Genomic DNA, 23,408 nt, shown 5'->3' on the forward strand with positions numbered 1-23,408 from the left:
ATGCCGCAGGGAGAACAACAAAACTCTGCCACCCATGGTGCAGCCAATTGCAAAAGAAAAACTGGCATTGTATTTCAAAAAAATATAATACTAGTATTTTTTTGAAAGTTACTGATGAGTCTTATAATTTGAATTCCGTAAATTTATTACTAGAAAAAGGTTTAGACACTATAAAGCCAGCTTAGTGGATCTTTAAAAGTACTTTTTGATAAGCAGAAAGTACCAAGTACTCTTTGATAAGCAGAATGAACAAATAACAAAAAAAATTTGGCAAATATGAGGATTTTGTTAAATATAATAATTCAGCAGTGGAAAAAGTCTTGGAAATGGTAAACGACATTAAAATCAGTTTTAACGTACTAACTGACAGGCAACACAATTTGATGAAAGAGACATTCGAACTCTGTCAAGAACTTAATTCCCTAAAACTACAATACGAACTTTTAAATCAGCAACAACATAAAGATCTTGTCATAAATGGTCTTCCTGAAACTGCATTCACAGAAAATCTCAGAGACGTAGTTTCAAAGTTAGGCTATGCAAATGACATCCCCCTACAGTATAATGACCTTCAAACCGTAAATCGGATTCCCAGGAAGAAGAAAAAACAAGGCTTGCCCCAACCTGCAGTAGTATTTGTCTTACAAGCAAGTCCACAAGAGACAATCTCATAAAATCCAGCAGATTGAAAAAACAGTTGCCAAGGACTTAAATGCATTGCAAGACAATAAACCAATCTTTCTGAGTATTTAACACCATTCAACCAGGATCTGTCGTACCAAGCAAGAAAATCAAAAACAGAAAAAAATTATCAATTTTTGTGGATCAGAGACAGCAAGATATTCTTGAGGAAGTAATAAACTTCAAGTTGATACAAATTAAAAACTTGGAAGACATAACAGGCTGCCACAGTAAAACAAAAGGCTCCTAATTAGATCAAAAAGACTGAACACAACAAAAATGAATATGAACCATTAGAAATAACACCAGAATACATCAGCAATTATACTTTTGACTCGCTCAATGCATGGAAACAACACACAGTGCAAATGAGAGGTCTCTCTATCCTGCATATTAATATCAGAAGCATTAGAAAACATCAGTTAATGCTACAAGCTTATCTGAATTTATTGATATATTGGTCCTAACAGAAGTATCCATTACTATAGATGAAGCAACTATTTTCCAAATTCCAGGCTTTCAACAACATAGATCATGCTGCCAAAAAAAAAAAAAAAAAGAGGTGGTGGATTATTAATATTTACTGAACATAAATTAGTAGCAAAAGAAACTGTTTATCAGTTTGAGCATGCTGAAACCCTTTGCATCAAAATCATTAATACTGCCAATCGACAGTATCCCATAATACTAAATGCTATTTACAGGCATTTAAACGTGAAAATATTCTTGCACAAACTCAATTGCTGGCTTTTACACTCAAGAATTATGCTCAACCGAATACCTAATGATAATCGGTGATATAAACATAAATATTGCAAATGAAAACAACACTGTACAATAATTAGATAAGCTATATATGTATAACCTAATACCAATCATAACATCATATACTAGAGAAGAACTAGTCAGAAATGCTATCACTCTTCTTGCTTAGATCATATAAACATTCAGGCACCACCAAATAGTTACATTACAGCAGGCATAAAGTGCAAAATAGCAAACCATTACTTCACGGCTCTAAACCTGCACACTAAGACAATATCCATGCAATGACCCATAGATGAAAAGCAACACAAAACAATAATAGATGAAGAAAAAGTCAACAACAAAATAAGAAAAATCGATTGGGAAAATATGGCATCATCAGATTCAACAGATACCTTATACAACAACATTAAACTCACACTGGAGGAAATATATAAGAAAGCTGCAAAGAAAGTCAGAATTCATTCAATAACAAGCCAAAATCTTTGGATAACGCAAAACTTAATCCTTGATATACACCATTCTATGGAAACAATTAAAGCGATATCCAAATATTGCAGCTTTAAAAATTGAAAATAAGATAACAAAGAAATTACTTTACAACGCAAAGAAGAAATGCAAAAAGAAACTATTACAGAGAAAAATTAACCTCTGCACAAAACACCATGAAACAAACCTGGCATCTGATCAACGAGATGCCAGATTATGATCCTAATACCACTGCTTCTGAAACCATAAAACACAGCTTCATGAAAGATGCAAAATCTATCCAACAACTAGAAAATGACTTTAATGAATACTTTGTAGATTCCATTCAAGAAATACACAGAAATATTCCCCCAATCACAAAACGCGATCCCCAACTTGGACCATAATCAAAACAGATATTATCGTTCTAAAACAGAAAAGAAGCAGAACTTCTCTTTGTAATACTTCGAATCAAACCAAACAAAGGCCTAGGAATTGCTGGTATAAGACCTAAGGATATCAAGCAACACGCAACTAGTCTATGTCCTATCCTACTAAAATTAATAAATAAAAGATTTAAAACCAGATAAATACCAAGTATGTTAAAGACAGCCATAATCACACCCATATACAAACATGGAAAAAGAAATTTAATCAGTAATTACAGACCCATAGCAACACTATCAATTATCAATCAAATTATGGAGTGGATCATACTAAGGAAACTCACAACATATACAGAGAATGTTCGTATTATCCCCAAAACATAATACGGTTTTCAGAAAAATAAGGGAACAACATCTCTCTTGGAAAACCTCATGGACATAATTAATACTGGCTTAGATAAAAACAAAATTGCCATGGTAGTCTTTATCGATTTGACTAAAGCATTTGACACACTCACACATCAAACCTTATTAGAAAAGCTGAGATACAAAATAGATGGGCCTCTGCACAGGTGGTTTATAAACTACCTTCAAAATAGAAAACATATCACGCGTATTGGGTCAAACCAAAGTAGAGAGCTACCAGTAACATGTGGAGTACCACAGGGAGTTGTTCTCTCCCCAACTCTATTCAACGTTTATATGCACAATAGTAACCACCTTTCAACGGCAAGATCTTCCAATACACAGATGATACAGCTATAATATTCATCCATAATAATGCAAGCATAGCCCAAACAAATATACAGCATGACATAAATCAAACTGACATAAATAAATCTGACTGGCTCTCCAAAAACTCCATACACCTAAACTCAGATAAGACAAAATTAATTATATTCAGAAATCCACTGACTTGACCAGTTGATAATATATATATAACCATCAAACATCCACTCTCCAACATAAAAAACACACAGAACAGTAAAAGCCACTACCATCACACAGGTTGAAACAATACGATACCTTGGAATTTACTTCGATATAGATATGAACTGGAATAGCCACATAAACCACCTGCAAAACAAACTCCGAACAATAACTGGCAAACTCTACAAGTTAAAAGACACATAGTTCCCACATGCCTAAAAACACTAACATACAAAGCACTAATATACTAAGATACACTATAACAACTCATGCTTTCTGTGCACCCTACAAACTAAATTGATTAATGTCATTACAGTACAAAATGATAAAACTGATATTTTGGGAACAAAGAGACAATACTGGCTTTATATACATTGCAATGTCAGAACACAAAATACTAACACCAAAACACTTATGTCCCTATGAAGCTATGCTAAAACATTATTTCGATGCCAACGACAGGACATCCAGAAATACATACCATATAACAAGATCTCAAACAACTAATTACATCACAGATAAATATAAAAATATTTATCTGTGATAAATATTTTTATATTTTATAAAAATTTAATTTATAAATTGAATGTGATTCTTAAAAAAATTTTTTATAAGAATCACATGAAGCTTCTACATCCCAGATATACTAAATAAACTACCTTTTGAATACAAGAACCTTATAAACTACAACAGGCTGAAAAGAGCACTAAGGACATGCTATGAAAAAGAAACCTGCACCCTACACACCTTACAAAATTAATGAAACACAATATATTAATTCAGGCTTTCCAGTTCAGCGACACATCGTGACATTCCAAATTATTGTGTATGTGTGTTCGAATGTGCGTCCCTGTGTGTGCATATGAATGAATTTCTCAACCTATGGCTGTAGTGGATATCAGACCTATCAAACATCAGCCTACTTCCAACACAGTGATCAAACCAATAAACAATAACTAACCGGTGTCATCTGGAGATAAACTTAATAAAAAAAGCTTCGAGGATGCAAGCTGAGAAATTACATCTCAACCAAGATCAACAAAAAGAAAAAAAAATAAATCCATATACTACATTTAAGTGCTGAAGTTACAGCACTTAAATATATTAAATCAAAAATTGTAAATCTATATAACTCATTGTTATTGTATAAATGCTGTAAAAATGCAATATTATTAAACCACAACTATAAATTGCCAACTACAGTTACTATTATTAATACATTATACAGAAAAAAAAATAATAAAATTTGTACGAATTTCATTGTTACAAAAAAAAACCAGAACTGTAAGTGTTGTAAATATGTAATCATATGAAAATCATCATCATCAAATTCCTGATATGTACCCTCAAGGGGGGTACAGGATATGATAGTACTACATGAAAAATTTACATCATTACTAACTTCCTATCTACAATTTTCCTCAAAATCAGTCTGTTACTTGTCAAGACTCCAACATTATCAGATCTTATATTTCTATCGTCTAAGGCACTTTGTACCGTATCAATCCACCTATATCTTGGTCTTCCTCTGGGTCATTTTCCTGCCAACCTGGTAGAGAACACTTGCTTTGCTATTCTTTCCTTGCCCATTCTGTTTAAGTGACCATACTACCTGAGATTAGCTCTGCTAATGCATTCCTGGATGCTGACAATGTCTAGTTCTTTCCTAACATTCTCATTTTTAATATGATATTGCCATTGATGCCATCTTTCTCAGGACTCTCATATCTGAAGTCTCTAGTCTTTGGTCAAGTGTTTTACTTCTGACCCAGCTCTCAGATCCATAAGTTAAAACTGGTTTGAACACTGTCTTGTATACAGCTAATTTAGGTTAATATTTACAATAGATATGAAAATCATATGTATTGTAAATATGTAATCATAATTTCATAATAAAAATAAAAAAGGATTGAATTAAAAAAATATGTAATCAATGTATGTATCATATGTAATCAAATGTATGTAATGTAATATATGCATCATATGTAATCAAATGTAATCTAAATATGTAATTACAATATGTAATCATAATTTTAATTAAAAAACAATATTAAAAAAATATTAATACGAGCATCTCCATGTAGTCAAGTAGGCTCACTGTGGGAGACACAAACTATCCACATAATATCTATCATACCTCTTCTTGAACTCATTGACAGACAAAGCAATCACAACTGAGTTAGGCAATGCATTCCATTCCTTCACCACTCTCCAAACAAAAAATCTAGTCCTTGCACCCTTGTTAAAGGAAATTCTTGGAAATTAAGTAAGAGTGAATGACCTCTTGTTCTTCCACCACTAGCCCACTGCTGAAATATTTCCCCTGCGTCAATCCTATAAACTCCATTTATTAACTTAAATGTTTCTATCATATTCCCCTCTTCTCTGTCAATCAACCAACTTCTGTAGCCTACAATCTATCAATGTGGGGAGCATTCCTTACACCACTCACCAACATGGGCACTTGCCACTGAATCTTTTCTACCACTTCCTCATCTCCATGGAATCCAGGTGAGCAGACCTGAGCACTGGAATCCAGATGTGAATGTGTCAATGCCTATAAAGAGGAATAATAACTTCTTTGTCTCTGCATGTTACTGTGCTCTTCAATAACAAATGAAGTCTTGGAGATGTTAGCAATATGTCCTCTGAACTTCAAACTTTCTATCCACCAACACCCCAAAGTCACTAGCCTGATCAATCTTCTCAAGTACAGTTCCACCAATGTCATTAAATTAAAAGATTACAAAAGCTTGTAATCTTTTAATTATTAATTTTTTTAATCCTTTATCCAAGTGTGAGCAAACAAAGTTTGTGCCTGAAAGTATCTTCAGGACTGAGCTAAGGTGGTGCAACACCAAGCCAACTCGTGGCAAAGGTAGAGAAAGCTATCATCACTCCTATCTCAGTATCTCCCATAATGCAAAGCACATTGCCTTGCAGATATGTGTAATGCTATGCATTAAGGCAAGGGCCACTACCCTAACTAAACTCTCAACTGAAAATCTCCATTCAAGTCATTTCCTATATCATTTATGTACAAATTAAACAATAATCGTCCAAGCACAGGGCCTTGCAGCACACCACTGGTCACCTGTTTCATCCTGGACTCTGCTCCTCCATTGACTACTTTTTGGTATCTGTCCATGAGCCATTCTTGTATCCACATCACCAGTTTCCTCATTTGTTCTGATTTGCAATACAAAAGTTATTCCTATGTTTGCTAGATTTAAAGATACTATTTGGTTGCCTGGAGGTCATACAGTTTATATTAATACAAGTTTTTCCTTGATGTGGAACCAACTTCAAGAAGCTAAAAAAGATTTAGCATCTAATATTCAATATATTTAAGATATTGAAAGAAGAATTTCAGCAACTAAGGACAAACTACAACATTGTTCTAAGTGTTTCTAAACAATCTTTATCCTGCTGTTATAAAAGACATTCATACAGACTGATGCAAAACTATGAATCATAATATCATAAGCAAAACTTTACTGCTGACAACACTCCTAATAATAAATGGGTTATTAACATTTCTGGATGCCTGTTGTCTGATTCTTAGACTTAGAACAGTGTTAGCTAAAGACCATGATTTTGCTGTAGAACCTAAATCCATTCCATATCTTGATTTTTTTGCATAACATCAGGACTTTTAAGCAAAGATGCTAATAAACTATGCTTTGAAGTTGCTGCTTTACTATTTAGAAGTCAATTACCTCCTTGTAATTTATCTACTACTGAATTCTGTGTGCTGCTTTCATTAAGACAAAAGAACCATGTATCTCTTTCAAAAGCAGGTAAAAGAAATTATAGTGTTAATGGATAAGGCCAACTATGAGAGGAAGATCAACTGCCTTTACAGGATACGTCCATCTATCAAGAAATCAATTATAACCTTAGAAAAAACACAGATTAAATAATTAAAAGCTCCTTGATGAGTTGTTAGCTGGGATCAAAATACTTTGTATAAATTACACCCATTTTAAGACTCCTCATTTATATGGTCTCTCAAAATTCATAAAGATAGTTGTCCAGCAAGACCCAGTGTGAATTGAACTGACTCCCCTGCCTATAGAATTTCTAAATTTCTTTCATGTTTATTAAGTGCCCATATTGGATAATCCGAATCATTTATCAAGAATTCCAATATTTTCTCGAAAAAATCCAGCATATTCAAATATTAGAGTAGGATATGTTACACAGCTTTTGACAGTGTTTCTCTATTTACCAACACTCCGTTATCTGACACCATTAGTTTACTACATGATGATTTTCCTCTTAATGTTGTGAAGATTTTGGACCAACCATTTTTTGTGAACCATCTAGAAGACACCTTGTTCTCATCCATTCATTCCCAATCCTCTCTTTGGTTTTGTTACATCGATGATGTTTTTGCTGTTTGGCCTATATTCTTCACATTTCATACTGCTAATCATACTTTTCAACAACCTAATAATAAAAATAATATTAATTTAAATGGAAAATTAAAATACTACCATTCACAAGATATTGACTGGTTAATTTGCTAAAATAGACTTAAAGCCTCCTTCATAAAATAGAACAACACAGCTGAAACTTAAATAAACACTCTGGTCAGAGAAGCTGCCAATTCCATTGCACGTACTTGTATCATAAGAGGTAATATTCCATCTAAATCAATGGCCATATTTGCAAAATGGTTCGATAACATTCTAAGTACTTCAAACTCAAAATCAGCAAAATATTAATGAGCTTAAAAAACGTATATCCCCCCCCCCTCTTGGTGTTGTTTATACAGTGACACATTACTATGAATAATCAACAACATCTATACATATTCAAACTCTGCATGGAGAAGAAATTGCACATAAAGCAGTTCAACTTGATAAGTGGAAACTAAAACTGTCAAGATAACTCAATTGGCTTACCTTCCTAAAGAGATGTTAGGACACAAATACCATTCCAAACTGTTCAAGATTCCGACAGAAGAGTTTAATTCTGCAAAAGCTAAAAATTTTATACACAGGTAAGTTTAGTGCTAATTCAAGAACAGATTGGCAGCACTTGTGTCGAGTTGGCTACAATCAATGCTGCTATCATCATATTACATGAAGAGCTTTCAGAAATACTTAATCCAGAACTGTGGTTTATTCTAATAACTATGTGAAAAAATTTGCATCTCTTAAACAATGAAGCAGTTCCCAACTGCAACTACAATATGAACGTGTAGTGGTTAGTCTATCATCACAGACACTCTCAGACTAAGTCAGTGCACTTAGTCATGGACATAATTTCATCACTATATTAAAAAAATTACCAGTTTTGGAAATTATGACTAGCATAGAGCATGATATTTATGAACTTGCACCCACAGTGGCTGATAACATTTGTTTGGATGTGGCTAGTATTCTAAAGAAATCCAAACTTCCCAAGAATAACATACCAGCCAAATGAAATTGATAAACTTTACAAAAAAAAAATCCTTAGCCCACACACAATACAAATGTATCATAGGGTTTTAACAGCCTTTCATGGGTAGGAATGGAACCACAAAAAAATTCAAATCACCACAGATAAATGGGGTCCATGAATTTCACAAACCTAATATCCCCTCTCATTCATCCCAACAGTAGACAGCCTCACCTATAAACTGGCCAAACATTTACCCAAATCACTTTCCTCCCTTAGCAATTTTCCGTCATCTATTAAAATCTCTCAACACTTTAAAACATCAATAAAAAAATGTAACTTTGACAGATTCTGATCACAATGTCAGTTTCGATATTACTTCACTATTCCCTAACGTACCTTGAACAGAAACCCTTAACCACATTAAGCTACATTTCCTCCTGACATAATCGAATTATTCAGATTTGCCATTTCCTATGGAAAGAAAAAATATACAGAAAGTTGGAGGGGGACTACTATAGTTTCCCTTCTTTCTTCTCCTCTAACTTCTATATGGAACATTTTGAAAATCAAGCACTCAACACAGCTACACTTAAAAATAGTTTGGCTGTGCTATGTTGATGCTGTTTGGCCTCATGGTCCAGACACATTGATACATTTTTGGTGCATCTTAACAGCTAATTTCCTAAAATAAACTCACCACAGTAAGAGAAAGTAACAATTGTCTCCCCTTTTTAGATACACTACTGACATGACTCCCTAATGGTTCATTATCTGTCTCCATTTACAATCCACTCATACAGGAAGATATTTACATAAACCACCACTCTATTGCCCATAATTATGGCAATGAGTGGTGGTTTATGTAAATATCAGTATGGCATCCTCAAAATACTTACCAAGTTAGGGCTATTTATTCAAATGATACAACCCCTTGGAACTGAGCTCAGAGACATTCACACCTTTTTTAGCTAATAGCTAAAAAAGGTCTATTACTTAAAAAGGTAATAGCTAAAATAGCTTATTATTATTATTATTATTATTAAAACAAGACCTCATGGAGTCAAAGACTCATCTAGGAGGTCCTTTTATCTCACACACATCTCATCATACCGGGTCTTAAACACATTCAAACTCATTGCAGACACCACACTCTCAGGCAAGGCATTCCAATCATTCACAACTCTGCACGAAAAAAACCTGCCTCTCACTCCCCTACTCACACCCTCTTTATACAGTTTCCAGGTATGACCTCTGGTTCTCCCCTGATCTCCCACTATTCTCTGTAGAACTTCTCCACCATTGATCCTATAACATCCCCTTACCAACTTGTAGGTCTCTATCATATCTCCCCTCTTCCTTCTCTCCACTAGACTCTGCAAATTACATCTTTTCAATCTTTCCTCATACTCGACATTCCAGAGGTCAGAAACTACCTTAGTCAGTCGTCTTTGGACCCTTTCCAACATCTCTTCATCCTTCTGAAAACCAGGTGACCAAATCTGGGCACAATAGTCTATGTGTGGCATTATACAATGGAACAAGAATCTCCCTACTTCTACACGTCAGTGTCTTCCTCATCATTCCCAAAAGTCTTTGCGTTGTCTTCACAATTTTGGCGATGTGTCCCCTAAATTTTAGATCCTTATCCACTATCACTCCCAGATCTCTTATTTCCTCTACTTCCAACAATATATTTTCACCAAGCATAAATTCTGCATCCCATCTTTGTTTTCCAAATTTTAAAACCTTACATTTTGCAACATTGAACTCGCATGCCCATTTGCTTGCCCAATCACTCAATTTATTCAAGTCTTCTTGCAAAGCCACAACATCTTCACTACTCTTTATGGTTCATCCCAACTTTACATCATCTGCAAACAACTGAATATCTCCATCCAAATCTTCGCCAATATCATTAATATACAAGTTAAATAGTAATGGCCCTAAAACAGATCCCTGAGGCACTCCACTAGTGACTTTCCTTTTCCTGGATATTGCACCCCCATACACAACTTGTTGATACCTATCAGATAGCCAGTCTCCAATCCAATGCACTAATCTAATATCCAACCCCATCTGCTCCAGTTTGATTGTCAACTTATCATGAGGTACTCTATCAAAAGCTTTTGTAAAATCCAAGTATATTACTGTGTATCCTTCTCCTCTGTCCAAGGAAGCAGTCACTTTATTATAATAAGTAAGTAGATTACTAAAACACGACCTCCCTTTAGCAAATCCATGCTATCCATCAAAGATTATACCATTGTTGTCAACCCAACTCTGGATCCTAGTTCTCACAAGCTTCTCCAACAACTTAACCACAACACCTGACACACAGATAGGCCTATAGTTTGATGCTTGAGTTCGATCACCTCCTTTATGAAGTGGCACAATCTTGCCCTCCTTCCACTCTTTAGGGACTTGACCAAGTGCAAGACTCGTATTAAAAAAATATGTCAAGGCAGGTGTCAACTCTCTGGCACATTCCTTCAGAATACGCGGTGATATATTATCAAGTCCCACAGCCTTATTTACATCTAGTTTACTCAACTCCCCAAACACCTCTTGCTCACTTACAGTCAGTCTCTCCTCCCCATCATCAACTGCTCTTAATCTCTCCATGAAGTCACATTCACAAGATTGAAAGATCTTTATGAACTGCTCATTAAGTATCTCCACCACACATTCTGCAGCAGCTGTCTTTATACCATTTCCTCCAATCAATGTCATCCTTCCATAATCATTCTTTCTTTTGCTGGCTACATATCGAAAGAACTCCCTAGGATTCTTTTTAGCTTCATTAGCTAACTGCTGTTCATACCTCTCTTTAGCTACTCTCACCAACCAAGTCACTCTCCTTGCCTGGTCTTTGTAGAACTCATGAAATTGGTTACTTCTCTTATGCTGCCTCCACAATGCCCTTTTTCTCTGTATTGCATGCTTAATCTCTTTATTCATCCATCTCACACCTAACTTATTTAACCTTCTCACCCGTAGTATACATTTAGACAATGCATCCACTAAATATTTTTTGAAAATCCCCCAAGCTGCATTGATCTCTTTTCCAGCTAACTCCTCATTCCATGCTATACCTGCAAGCTGTCTCCTGAGCTCTTCATAATCACCCCCCTTGTAGTTCCACATATACCCTTTTTTCACAGGGGTCTTCGCACTGCTGGCAACCACCCAAGTAATCACCTCATGGTCACTCTCACCAATTGGTGGATGATTTGACACCTCATTTATAATTACATTCTCTGATGAGATGACCAAATCCAAGACCCTTAATCCTCGTGCGCCCTCTGTTACATACTGTCTGAGGTAGTTATCCCTCAAAAAACTCAAGAAACTCATTTTCTTTACTTCCAGTTTCTATCTCATCATTCCAGTCTATATTGCCATAATTAAAATCACCCATAATGATCACCCTTTTCTTATTTGCTTGGCTTATTTGACTACACATTTCACTATCACCACCATCCACATTACCAGGTCTATAACAACATCCCACCAAGTATTTGATTCTATTCACCTCTATCTCACACCATACTGCCTCAAAACCACTGGCCCCATTTCCCTCTTGCATCTCTACCTTGTATGGACATAACTCTTTCTCTATCATCAATAGCACTCCCCCTCCCTTTTTACCCCTTCTATCCTCACGAAACACATCATACCTTTCCATCTCTATTCCTGTCAGGATGTCATCCTCATCTAACCATGTCTCACTTATTCCGACAATCTCTGGGTGCACAGACGCAATTAGTGCAACCATTTCATCCGCCTTGTTTCTTATACTTCTATGGGCTATAGTTATATGGGCTATAGCTATTAGCTATAGCCCATATAAAATAGATAAAATACTGCATGCATCCACCATCCCTCCCACATCCAACACAGAGGATCACAGCAATTTTAAAACCTTTCATTCAGCTAGCTACCTTCATATATTCTTCTAAAGATCAACTGCATCCTCTTGAATACCCTGAGTGTATAAAGTTTCTTGTGTCTGCAGTTTAGCCTACTTTGGACACACTGAAAGATCAGCAATTATCTGTATGGCAAATCAGGATTGGTAAACCATACTCTGGATACTCCTTCACATACAGATGGAGGAAAACATCTTATATTATACAGAAGTTGTTATAGATCTGAGAAACTATTTTTAGAATCAGCATCAGCTATGAAGCACTCTCCCAACCTCAACTAGTATGGTTGCATTAATTTATCAAATATCCGGAAGACAATAATTTTAAGGCTTGATAGCCTAGTTTCTCAAAATTAACTTTATAGTTATGCGATCCATTGGGGGCACCATGTAAGGACATTAGTTCTGTTTTGCAATTTGGAGTGTTTTCCACAATTACTTAGTTTAGTGCTGTGTACCTGTCACAATTATAACTGTGCTCTGATGATGCTAGTTAGAAAACCAACAAAATATTAGTGAGTTTAATAAATGTGTGTTTCCTCTCTTGAGGTTGTTTATACCATGAAGCATTATTATGAATAACCAATGTCACTTAAACTTTTCTATATGCACTAGTTTCATATAATTCCTTTTGTTCATCAAATCCACACGTCCATGAACTCCATACCATTCCTCCTGCACAACATGTGCATAGACTCATTTGAAATCATGGCCTTTCCTGTCAACTCTCATCATACCATGGCAGCAGACTCACAATCTGTAAATTACTCTGTCTCACTCTTTTCATTTACTTGTGCAAGCACTCTTTCATATCTTTTCACATACCAGTTTACTGCTGAAGTTAATAACTTCAGTAATATGAATGTGGCAAGCATATGACAAGCCACGGAATGCTCTAATTTAATTTATTGAAGCTGCTTTGCTTGTTTGTCTATCAATTATAGGTAAACCCTCTCAAATATAATATCATTATCAACTGCTGTGAATTAATATGAAATACTCATTAAATGATATTTAGCTTTACAGCAGCTGGAAACAGTATTTTCGACTAAGCAAAACGCAAACACCACCTTTTGCATAGTCAAAAACAACAAGAATTTCCATTCTATTTAGCTCATATTAATTTATCTAAATTTTATAATCCTAAATTTTTTTAAGAATCATTATCATTACTTCTGCTCCATGAAATACTTACTTGATATGACCAACACCACTAGTAGTTAACTGTCCATGCAAAAATGGTGAAAAAGAAACAGTCCACACATCCTGAGAAAATGCCTTATTTCTTAATACAATGCTTTCATTTTCCCAGTTCCACACAGTAAGAAAATAGTCTGGATAACCTCCAAGTGATGCTAAAAGGTCTCCTCCTGGACTAAAATAGTAATAAAAATAATAATTAAGCATAACAGAGGCACTTTTGTTATTAACTTACTTAAAAAAATTACAAAAATCAAGTCCAAGTATACCACTGTATATGCATCTTCTTTATTCAGTGAATTTGTCACCTTCTTGTAATAACTGAGCAGATTGCTGAAATATGACCCCCCCCCCTGACAAATCCATGCTGACCATCATAAAGAATACTGCTATTATGAACCCACTTCTCAATCATAGTCCTCACCATCTTCTTTAATACCTTAAAAACAATTCCAAACACACAAATTGGTCTATAATTTATAGCCTTAGTGTTATCCTCGCCCTTTGTGAAGTGGAACAAATTTTCCCTCCTTCAATTTCTGTTGCAAAGCACATGTTAAATAGTTGTGCCAAAGGTGCCATTAATTTCATAGAGCATTCCCTCAAGACACAACAATACACTGTCAAATCCCATTGCTTTATTAATATCAAGTTTACTTAATTCCTCATATACTTCCTGTTCATTCAACACCAGTCCTTCTCTGCCATACCTTCTACACTCCAGCTTCTCTTGATGTTGCCATCACTAGGATGAAATACCACTGATAAACTGATTATTGATAATTCAACAATATCTTCTGCATTGGATACCAATCAACCAGTGTCATCAACTACCATCATCCTTCCACAGTCATTTCTTTTTCTTGCCACATATTGGAGAACTCCCTATGAGTTTTCTTAACTTGATTGGCTAACTTCTCACAGTGCACTTCTGCTGCTTTTACCAGCTGAGTTACAATTCTGGCCTGCTCTTTGTACTCTTCATGCATTTGATCATTACCGACATTCATCTTGTGTTGCCACTGCAGTGCCTTCTTCCAGATTTCAAGTTTAATCTCTTCATTTAACCATTATACTCCCACTTTGTTTAGTCTTTTCACCTTTGGGATATACTCAGGCACTGCTGCTGTTAAATAACTGTTGATCAATACCCACACAGCATCTATATTCTTCCCACTCAACTCCTCTTTCCGTACTCCCAGTTGTCCCCTAAGCTTTCCATAATCACCAGCCTTGTAGTTCCACATATATCCCTTTTTTTATAGAAGTTCTCATGTGACTGACTGCAACTCAGGTGATACTTTCATGATCACTCTCACCAACTGGGAAAGAGTAACAGTCTATTCACAATCACATCCATTGATGATATAAATTGATCTAAGACTCTTAACCTTCACGTAACCTCCATTATGTATTGCTTAAGATTGTTGTTCCTTAAGAACTCAAGAAATTTATTCTCCTTATTCCCTGATGCTATCTCTACATTCCAATCAATACTGCTGTAGTTGAAATAACCCATATAATATCACTCTTTGCTTGCTCAGTGAGCAAGTCGCCTATACATTTCTTTGTCTCCGCCTTCAACATTCTGTGGCCTGCAGTAACACCTCAACAAATATCCCATTCTAGCAGTATGCTAGAATGGGATATTTGTTGGAAATTCACATCATACTGCTTCAAAATTTGTTGGGCATACTGCTTCAGAACCACTGCCACTAAAAAAATGTTTCTCTTTGTATCTCAACCTTGCATGGACATAATTCCCCTGCTATCATCAGCAGCACAACCCCCTCCCCCTTCCCTTCTTGCATTTCCTCTCTTCATGAAAACATTATATATCCCTGCATTTCTATTCTTGTCAAGATATCATTCTCATCCAAACAAGTTTAACTTATTCCAACTATTTTCAGTCACATAAACTCAATCAAGGCAACAATTTCAGCTCCCTTATTTCTGATACTCCTGACAATCATAAATAAACATAACAATCCATTTCTTGGTCTATAACTAGTCCTGCTCATGCTGTCATCCATCTGTGACTTCACCTGCTACTGTCTATTCATCATCTGCCCCATGTATTCTTGACCATTGCATTTCTATGCTGACCATCTACATACATGCATTCATTACTACTTTCACAATCCACTCTCATTACACTGTATCTCCCTGACCTCCTTCACCCATCCTGTTTCCTTGTCCAACTTACATTCCTGTTCTTGAATTGTCTTCTCAACTAGTCTTTACTAGATGAGGTCTTCTCTACTAGTCAAACCCAGTACAATTTCCTGCTCATTCACATCATCTTTGACTTCCACTGATAACCTGCTTGCATCACTTATTACACTTCCTTCCAGCAGTAACCTTCCCAAATGACTCACTCAACTATTCAGATGCAGTCTGTTTCTCTTATACAGTTCTTTCAGACTTTTAATACAAATATGGCAAGATTAGAGGACACATAAGGCCATCTATTACAAGAATGCGCAAGAGATCTGGAAGTTCTTCTGACCAAGCTGTTTAAGTCTCAGCTATGGTAGGATCACAAGAGAATAAAAAGACAATACAGTTCTGTCACATAAACATGGCTCCTAAACACAGGTAAAACACAGGAGTGGTAGTTCTTAAGGTACTGAAGAAGCTGATCAAAGGTGGTGGAAGAAAGATGAAGTGGTTCTGTTGCATAAAGGAGGCTCCACATCATAGGTAAAAAATTATAGACCAATTAGTAACTCAGGAGTGGTGGCTTTTAGGGTATTGGAGAAGTTTTTCAAAGCCAGAAATTCAGGAATATGTGAATGGGAACAGCACAGTTTCTTGCCTTCTTAATTTACTCATTTTTTTATAATAAAGTGACAAATTAGTTAAATAAAAAAACCCAACTACATGACAATACTACTGAACTTTGAAAAGGCATTCAATAATACCACATGGTAAACTCTGTTATATAAATTAGAGCAAATGGGGGATGGATATAGATAAGATATATAGATAATGTCCGCTAGAGGGACTCGTGATGTGTAGTGTTTGTTGAGAGCTCCTGATAAGATAAGTGTTATTTTAAGTTATCATTGACAATTTTGCTTGAATATTAGATAGTTTTGTTTGCTTTTCGTATCTCAGTATGTCTGTTTGTGTGTTTTTGGTGTTATTTCAATTATTAATTTGATAAGATACGATAGAAGCATGCAAATGGCTCCAACAAGAAGGAAAATAATGGCGGCCAGTAATAATGGTTCGCCATCTTTGTTCAAAAATTGTAACATAAAGGAGATTATTCAATGTACTATCTGCGAGATGTATGCTTTGCGGAGAGCGGTTGGAGTCTGGTTAAATGATGATAGTGGAGTGAATATGTGCAGAAAATGTAAGGAAAATGAGGAATTAAAGTGTGTTTCAGGTCGTGAGTGTGATATTTTTGTTGAATGTCAGAATGTAGAAAATAGCAATATGATAAGAAATTGCGAGGTTGTACCAGAGATCTGTGAGGGCGAAGTGAGAATGAAGGTAATAATACAGAACAAATTAATGGTTTAACAGATAATAAAAAAGATGAGATAGATGCAATGAGCGAGATCACACGGTTAAGCGGAGCGATATATAGGGCAAAGTGGCAGCTAGAGCATATGCACAAATTTCTACCGAGTGTACCAGCCAATAAAAAAAAGTATGATAAGAAAAATAAGAGTATGATTGTGAACGTAAACAAAATGAAGGAGCGAGTGCTGTATGGAGATTTGTTAGTATGAGGTGTGATAGGAGTTTGACAAAATCGTACCAACCTGGTGCGATCATTAAGGACATATGTGAGTCTATTAGGGAGCAAAAGCAAAGGATGAAAGAAATGATAGTGGTGGCAGGTACGACTGATTTGAAAGGAGATAAAATGGATATGATAGAGGACCTGAAGGAATTGTTTGAGGTAGCAAAAGAGAAGAGTGAGAGAGAGAGTTAGGATGGTTAGTCTGTTGCTGCGGTATGACAGTGAAGAGTTTAGAAGGAGGGCCATAATTGCTAATGACTTTATGCGCAGGTCATGCAGGATGAGTGGTGTGGAATTTGTGGACATGTGGAGCGAGTTCGATGGGCGAAAGGATCTATATAATATGGATGGTTTGCATTTGAATGGATTCGGTGTAAGGAGACTTGAAAAAGTGTTGTTGAATGAAGTGGATGTACAGACTCAGGGAAACTAGATTTATTAAGGGGGGGGGAGTAGATATGCAGACTTTAGGGAGGCAGTTGAGTGTATGAATGAGTATAATATGCCTGAGCGAGTATGAAGGACAACAAATCAGAATGGGATAGTTAGTATAAGCCATCAAAGTAGGGATGGAACTAACGGGCTTCTGCAATTCATGTATACTAATGCTAGGAGTATTAGGAAAAGAAGGAAGAATGTGTTGGTCTTGGTTGGCACTACCAGACCACAGGTTATTGGCATTAGTGAAACATGGCTGACAGAAGATGACACAGCTAGTGGGATTGAATGTGAGGGGTATGGTGCATTCAGGAGTGACAGGGAGAATAAAATGGGGGCAGGAGTGTTATTGATGATAGCTGATAAGCTACAGCCAAGAAGATAGAAGTGGAACTGCAGGATAGAGAAAAGAGCACATTTGAGGCTATTTGGTGTGAGATAGAGTCTAGCAGAACTAAATATACAGTTGGGTGCTGCTATAAACCAGGCGATGGAATAGATGGTGGTGATAGTATGCATAAGCAAATAGAAGAAATGAGTGGAAGGAGTGTAATTATTATGGGAGATTTCAACTATGGTAACATTGATTGGAAGGTGGAGAGGACAAGTGGGAGGAAGGAATTGGATTTTATGCATTATTAAGGGATAACTATCTGCAACAGCATGTAATGGAAAATACTAGGGGTCAGAGAGTGCTTGACCTAGTAATTGCATCTGAGGATATGACCGTAAAGAATATGACCACATTGCCACCAATTGGTGAGAGTGATCATAGGGACTTGACTTGGGAGGTGGCTAAAGGTGTGGAATTTACAATTAAGACAGGGTACATGTAAAATTATCGGGCTGGTAAGTATGACAAGCTTAGGAGTTTGATTGGTTCAGTGCCATGACACGTAAAACTGCAAGGGCTGGATGTTGATAGTGCATGGGAGATGGTTGAGAAGTGTTTGCAGGAGGCAATGGCTGACTGTATACCTAGAGTCCGAATAATAAATCAAGTAGGGATTAAATGGATGAATAACACCATTAAGCTTGAGCTGCAAAAAAAGAAACAACTGTGGAGGGAATTTAAGGAGAAAGGTGACCTGCAGGCACATGAACGGTATAAAGCCCAAGATAGAAGGGTAACAAGTGTGGTAAGAAAAGCAAGATTATGAAAGAACATTAGCCATGCAGGCTAAAGAGAATCCCAAACAGTTTTTTCGATATGTTGCAAGTAAAAGAAAAAATGTATATAGCAGAGCGATTTTAAAGAATGCCGATGGTAGGGAGGTAACCGAATCAGCAGATATAGTAGAATTACTGAGTGAGCACTTTGCAAACATATATCATCCAGGTGGTGTCATTGCAGAAATGGAAGAAAACCAACAGCTTATACGGGAATTGTGGTGAATGAAGTGGAGGTGAAAATAGTCTATTACAAAACCTCAATGTCAATTCATCTGCAGGATTGGATGGTATACCAGCTCGTGTCGTATGAGAAGCGACTAAAGAATTGTCAGTGCCTTTGACCATTTTGTTTAATTTGAGTCTTGGGTCTGGGTTAGTCCCAAGGTGGTGGAAAGAGGGGAAAATAGTTCCACTGCATAAAGGAGGTTCCAAGACTGCTGTTGAAAATTACCGTCCGATCAGCATATCAGGTATTGTTGTCAAGGTCTTCGAGAAAATAGTCAATAGGAAAATACAAGATTGGATAGATGAAAATGGGATACTGTATGGGGAAAGCATGGTTTTGTGAAGGGTAGATCATCCCTCAGTAACTTGCTCACGTTCTATAACACAGTGATGGCTGAACTGGATAAGGGTAAAGGGTTTACACTGATTCTACTGGACCTTGCAAAAGCCTTTGATAGGATACCACATGGAATTCTAATCAGTAAACTGCAGCATATGAAAATGGATATAGGGTTGGTGAGATGGATAGGAGGGTGGTTTATTCAGGAATAGAGTCCAAAAGACGGCCTGTGACTAGTGGTGTGCCACAGGGTTCTATTCTTGGACTACTACTACTGTTTAATTTGTTCATTAACGATATAGGAAAGGATCTGAGAGGAACTATGCATCTGTTTGCGGATGATGCAAAGTTGGGTTGAGCAATAATGAATGCTCAGGATGTCAAAATTTTGCAGGATGATTTGGATAGTTTGGAGGACTGGCGTAAGGAGAATGGATGTTAATTTAATGTGGAAAAATATAAGGTTTTGCATTTTGGGGTGAAAAGATTAGCAGCAGTATATCACATTGGTGGAACTGAACTCCAGGAGACTGACGAGGTCAGGGACTTGGGAGTGTTGGTGGATAGGGAGTTGAAGTTTAGGGGACACATCGCAAAAGTGGCAAAATCAGCTCATCAAATCACTTGGTTGCTGAAAAAGTTTAACAAGCAGAGACAAACAGGTTATTGTTCCTCTGTATCGAGCCTTGATAAGACCCCATCTAGACTACTGTGCCCAGATATGGGTGCCAGGGTTTTTTCTTGATGGGGAAGAGGTGGAGAGGCTCCAGAGACGAATGACCAAGATGATAGCAGGACTATGGAATGAACCTTTTGAGAACAGGTTGAAGATTTGTGGGCTGTAGAAATTGGTTGATAGGCAGAAAAGGGGTGATTTTTTGAATGATTGAGACATTCAAATTACTGAAGGGTTTCTATAAGATTAATTCAGAAGATATTTTTGAGAATAGGACTGGTAGTGGGAGGACTAGGGGCCATCCATGGAAGCTTGGTAAGAGTGTGGTTAGCAAGGGTGTTAGAGCTAGGTTTTTTACTTGGAGAGTGGTAAATGAGTGGAATAAGCTGCCAGTCTGTTGTGGGTGCCATGACTGTAAATGAATTCAAGGTGAGGTATGATAGATACTGTGTGAATGTTGAATAGTTGTTCTTGACATGATGTTGGGCCTCCCTCGATGAGTCTAAGGACTCCTTGGAGCTGCCCGTAGTAATAATAATAATAATAATAATAATAATAATAAGAGTGTGTCTGATGGACAGATATCAAAGAGTAATCTGTGAAGGAATTTCATGAGGAGGCAGGTGACAAGAAGTGTATCTCATAGCTCAGTATTTGGGTCAGTATTATTTAATATAATGTCATATATCATTTATCAATGATACAGGAAATGATTTAAGGGGAGATATCCAGTTGTTCAACTGAGTTAATAAAGGTGTAATACAGAAATCTCCAGGATGAGTAGTCCATATTGAAAGGCGGTGTGCTGTGCAATATGGACTACTCATCCTGGAGATACTGAGGTAATCTGATGGCAAATCAACTACCACTATATACAATATATATTTTTTTTTATTGTATAAATATATACAATATATATGTTTTATGTTCAAAAAATTTGAACATAAAAAATTATGTTCAAATTTTTTGTTGTTTAACAAAAAAATTGTTCACATTTTTTGTTAAACATAATTTATCGTATTTTTCACCTTATAAGATGCACATTTTTATACCTAAAATTTATCTGAAAATTAGGATGTGTCCTATAAGCTGAACGTGCCTTATAAACCTGTGCATCTTATACACCAATGTGTTTATTTATGTATGCACAGTTATGGTGCATCATAGCTTGTCAGTAATGCATGATTAGTTTGAATAGTTGCATGGTTGTTAATGGTCACACATTTAGACTAGTAATTAATGCATTATTATATTTATTTTTTTTTTTTATAACCCATGGATTCTATGAAGCACAGGCATAGCTATATGATTGCATTTATGCATAGTGTGACTGAGTATGCACAAAAAAGAATGGCAATAGGGTAGAAGAGCAGCACTTTGGGCCTCCACCTACAGAAAAAATGGTATCAACTTGGAGGAAACAAGAGCAGCAATTAATAGAAGCAAATTCTAAAAAACACAATCACCACAGAAAACTGTAAAATGGCCAGAAATTTAAAATGAATTAAAAATGGATCAAAGAAGATCGTTTTGCTGCATATCCGCAGAAGAGCGCATTTCTACAAAAATTATTATTCAAAGAAAAATTATTCGCAACAGAAAGAAATATCATCGATTTTACAAGATTGCCATCATGGTGCTTTACATTTATGAAGAGAAATGATTTATGCATGCATGCAAAAATGAAAATATCACAAAAAAGCCAGATAAATTAAAAAAAAAAAATTGAACTTTACAGATTCATCATAAAAATGCTAGAAAACCAGACAATTTTGAACTTTCACAAATAGCTAATATGGATGAAGTGCCTCTGACTTTTGATGTGCCCTCAAACAAGACTGTTGACTCCAAAGGTAAAAAAAATATCATTGTTAAAACTTCTGGTCATGAAAAAACCCACTATACTGTTGTTTTGTCAAGCTCTGCAGATGGAACAAAATTGTCACCTTTTTATTTTTAAAAAAAAAAACAATGTCCAAAGAAAACCTCCCCAAAGGAGTTTACATTCATATTCATCCAAAGGGGTGGATATGCCATTTATGTTATTTTTTTCGGATAGGAATTGTGCATCTGGTTTCACCTATATAAGGCAAATTACAAGTGCAATGAATATGGTATACTCCAGAGTGGGAAGCAGAGGAAGTGGATCCTTGGATGAGTTGAGTAAGTTTCCTTAATTTTGGAGGAGGTTAAAGGTGGCATTAAGATTATATTTCTGTAGTATTCTGTTTATTTTATCTGATATTCCTTTAATGCATGGAATGGTTACAGTTTTATTGTAATCTAGTTTATTTTTGTTTTTAAGTGAGGTCTTGGGAAGAATTTTGCTGATAGTATTTCAGCTGTAGCCATTTCAGGAAGGTATTGCTGAGAACTTTTAACTCATGTTTAAGTACTTGTTCATTGGAGCAAATCTTCAAAGCCCTGTTTTTTTAGTGTGTTAATGATACCTAGTTTTCATGTTGAGTGGTGGTAAGAGTCTACGTGTATATATGGCCAGTATGAGTAGGCTTCTGGTAAACAGTGAAGGAAAGATTGCCAGAAGGAAGACGTATGACAAATGTATCTAGAAAAGGAAGTGTGTTCTGACTTTCAGTCTCAATTATGAATTACATGCATTTGTGTTGTTTGTTTAGGTTGCTGAGAAAAGTGTCTGATGTCTGGCAGCCATGGGACCAGATAACAAAAACATCATCAACGTATCTAAGCCAGACTTTGGGTTTTAAAGTAGAGGAATCTAGAGCACATTGCTCAAAAGCCTCCACATAAAAATTAGCAATTGGGGGAGATAATCGTGAGCCTATGGCTGCACCTTCTTTTTGTAGGTAGAAAGTGATTTGCCGCACAAAATAGCCAGAATACAGTACAGGTGCAAAAAGCGCTGTGATATCAGGAGGAAATCTGTCTTGTAAAAGAAGAATTGTGTCATTGATTGGGACATTTGTGAAGAGGGCAGAGATGTTAAAACTGACTAATAAATCACTTTTTTCCAGTGTGATGTCTTTGTTTACAAAGTGTTGTGTGTTTTTAATATAGGAGAGGGA

The 23,408-nt window shown here is 36.1% G+C and overlaps 1 protein-coding gene across 1 annotated transcript in view; it reads right to left on the reverse strand.

The window, feature by feature from the left end:
• Nucleotides 1-23,408, reverse strand: part of LOC150095209 (cilia- and flagella-associated protein 44-like) — a 116,484-nt gene that overhangs the window by 68,239 nt on the left and 24,837 nt on the right. Inside the window, exon 4 of the mRNA XM_090410621.1 lies at nt 13,748-13,927. Within this exon, the coding sequence (XP_090266747.1) occupies nt 13,748-13,927 (180 nt within the window). The remainder of the gene's footprint in view (nt 1-13,747; nt 13,928-23,408) is intronic.

The sequence above is a fragment of the Typopeltis vanoorti genome, chromosome 20 (genome assembly GCF_054136105.1).
Source record: "Typopeltis vanoorti isolate ZY-2024b chromosome 20, IOZ_Tvanoo_1.0, whole genome shotgun sequence".
Lineage (NCBI taxonomy): Eukaryota > Metazoa > Arthropoda > Arachnida > Uropygi > Thelyphonidae > Typopeltis > Typopeltis vanoorti.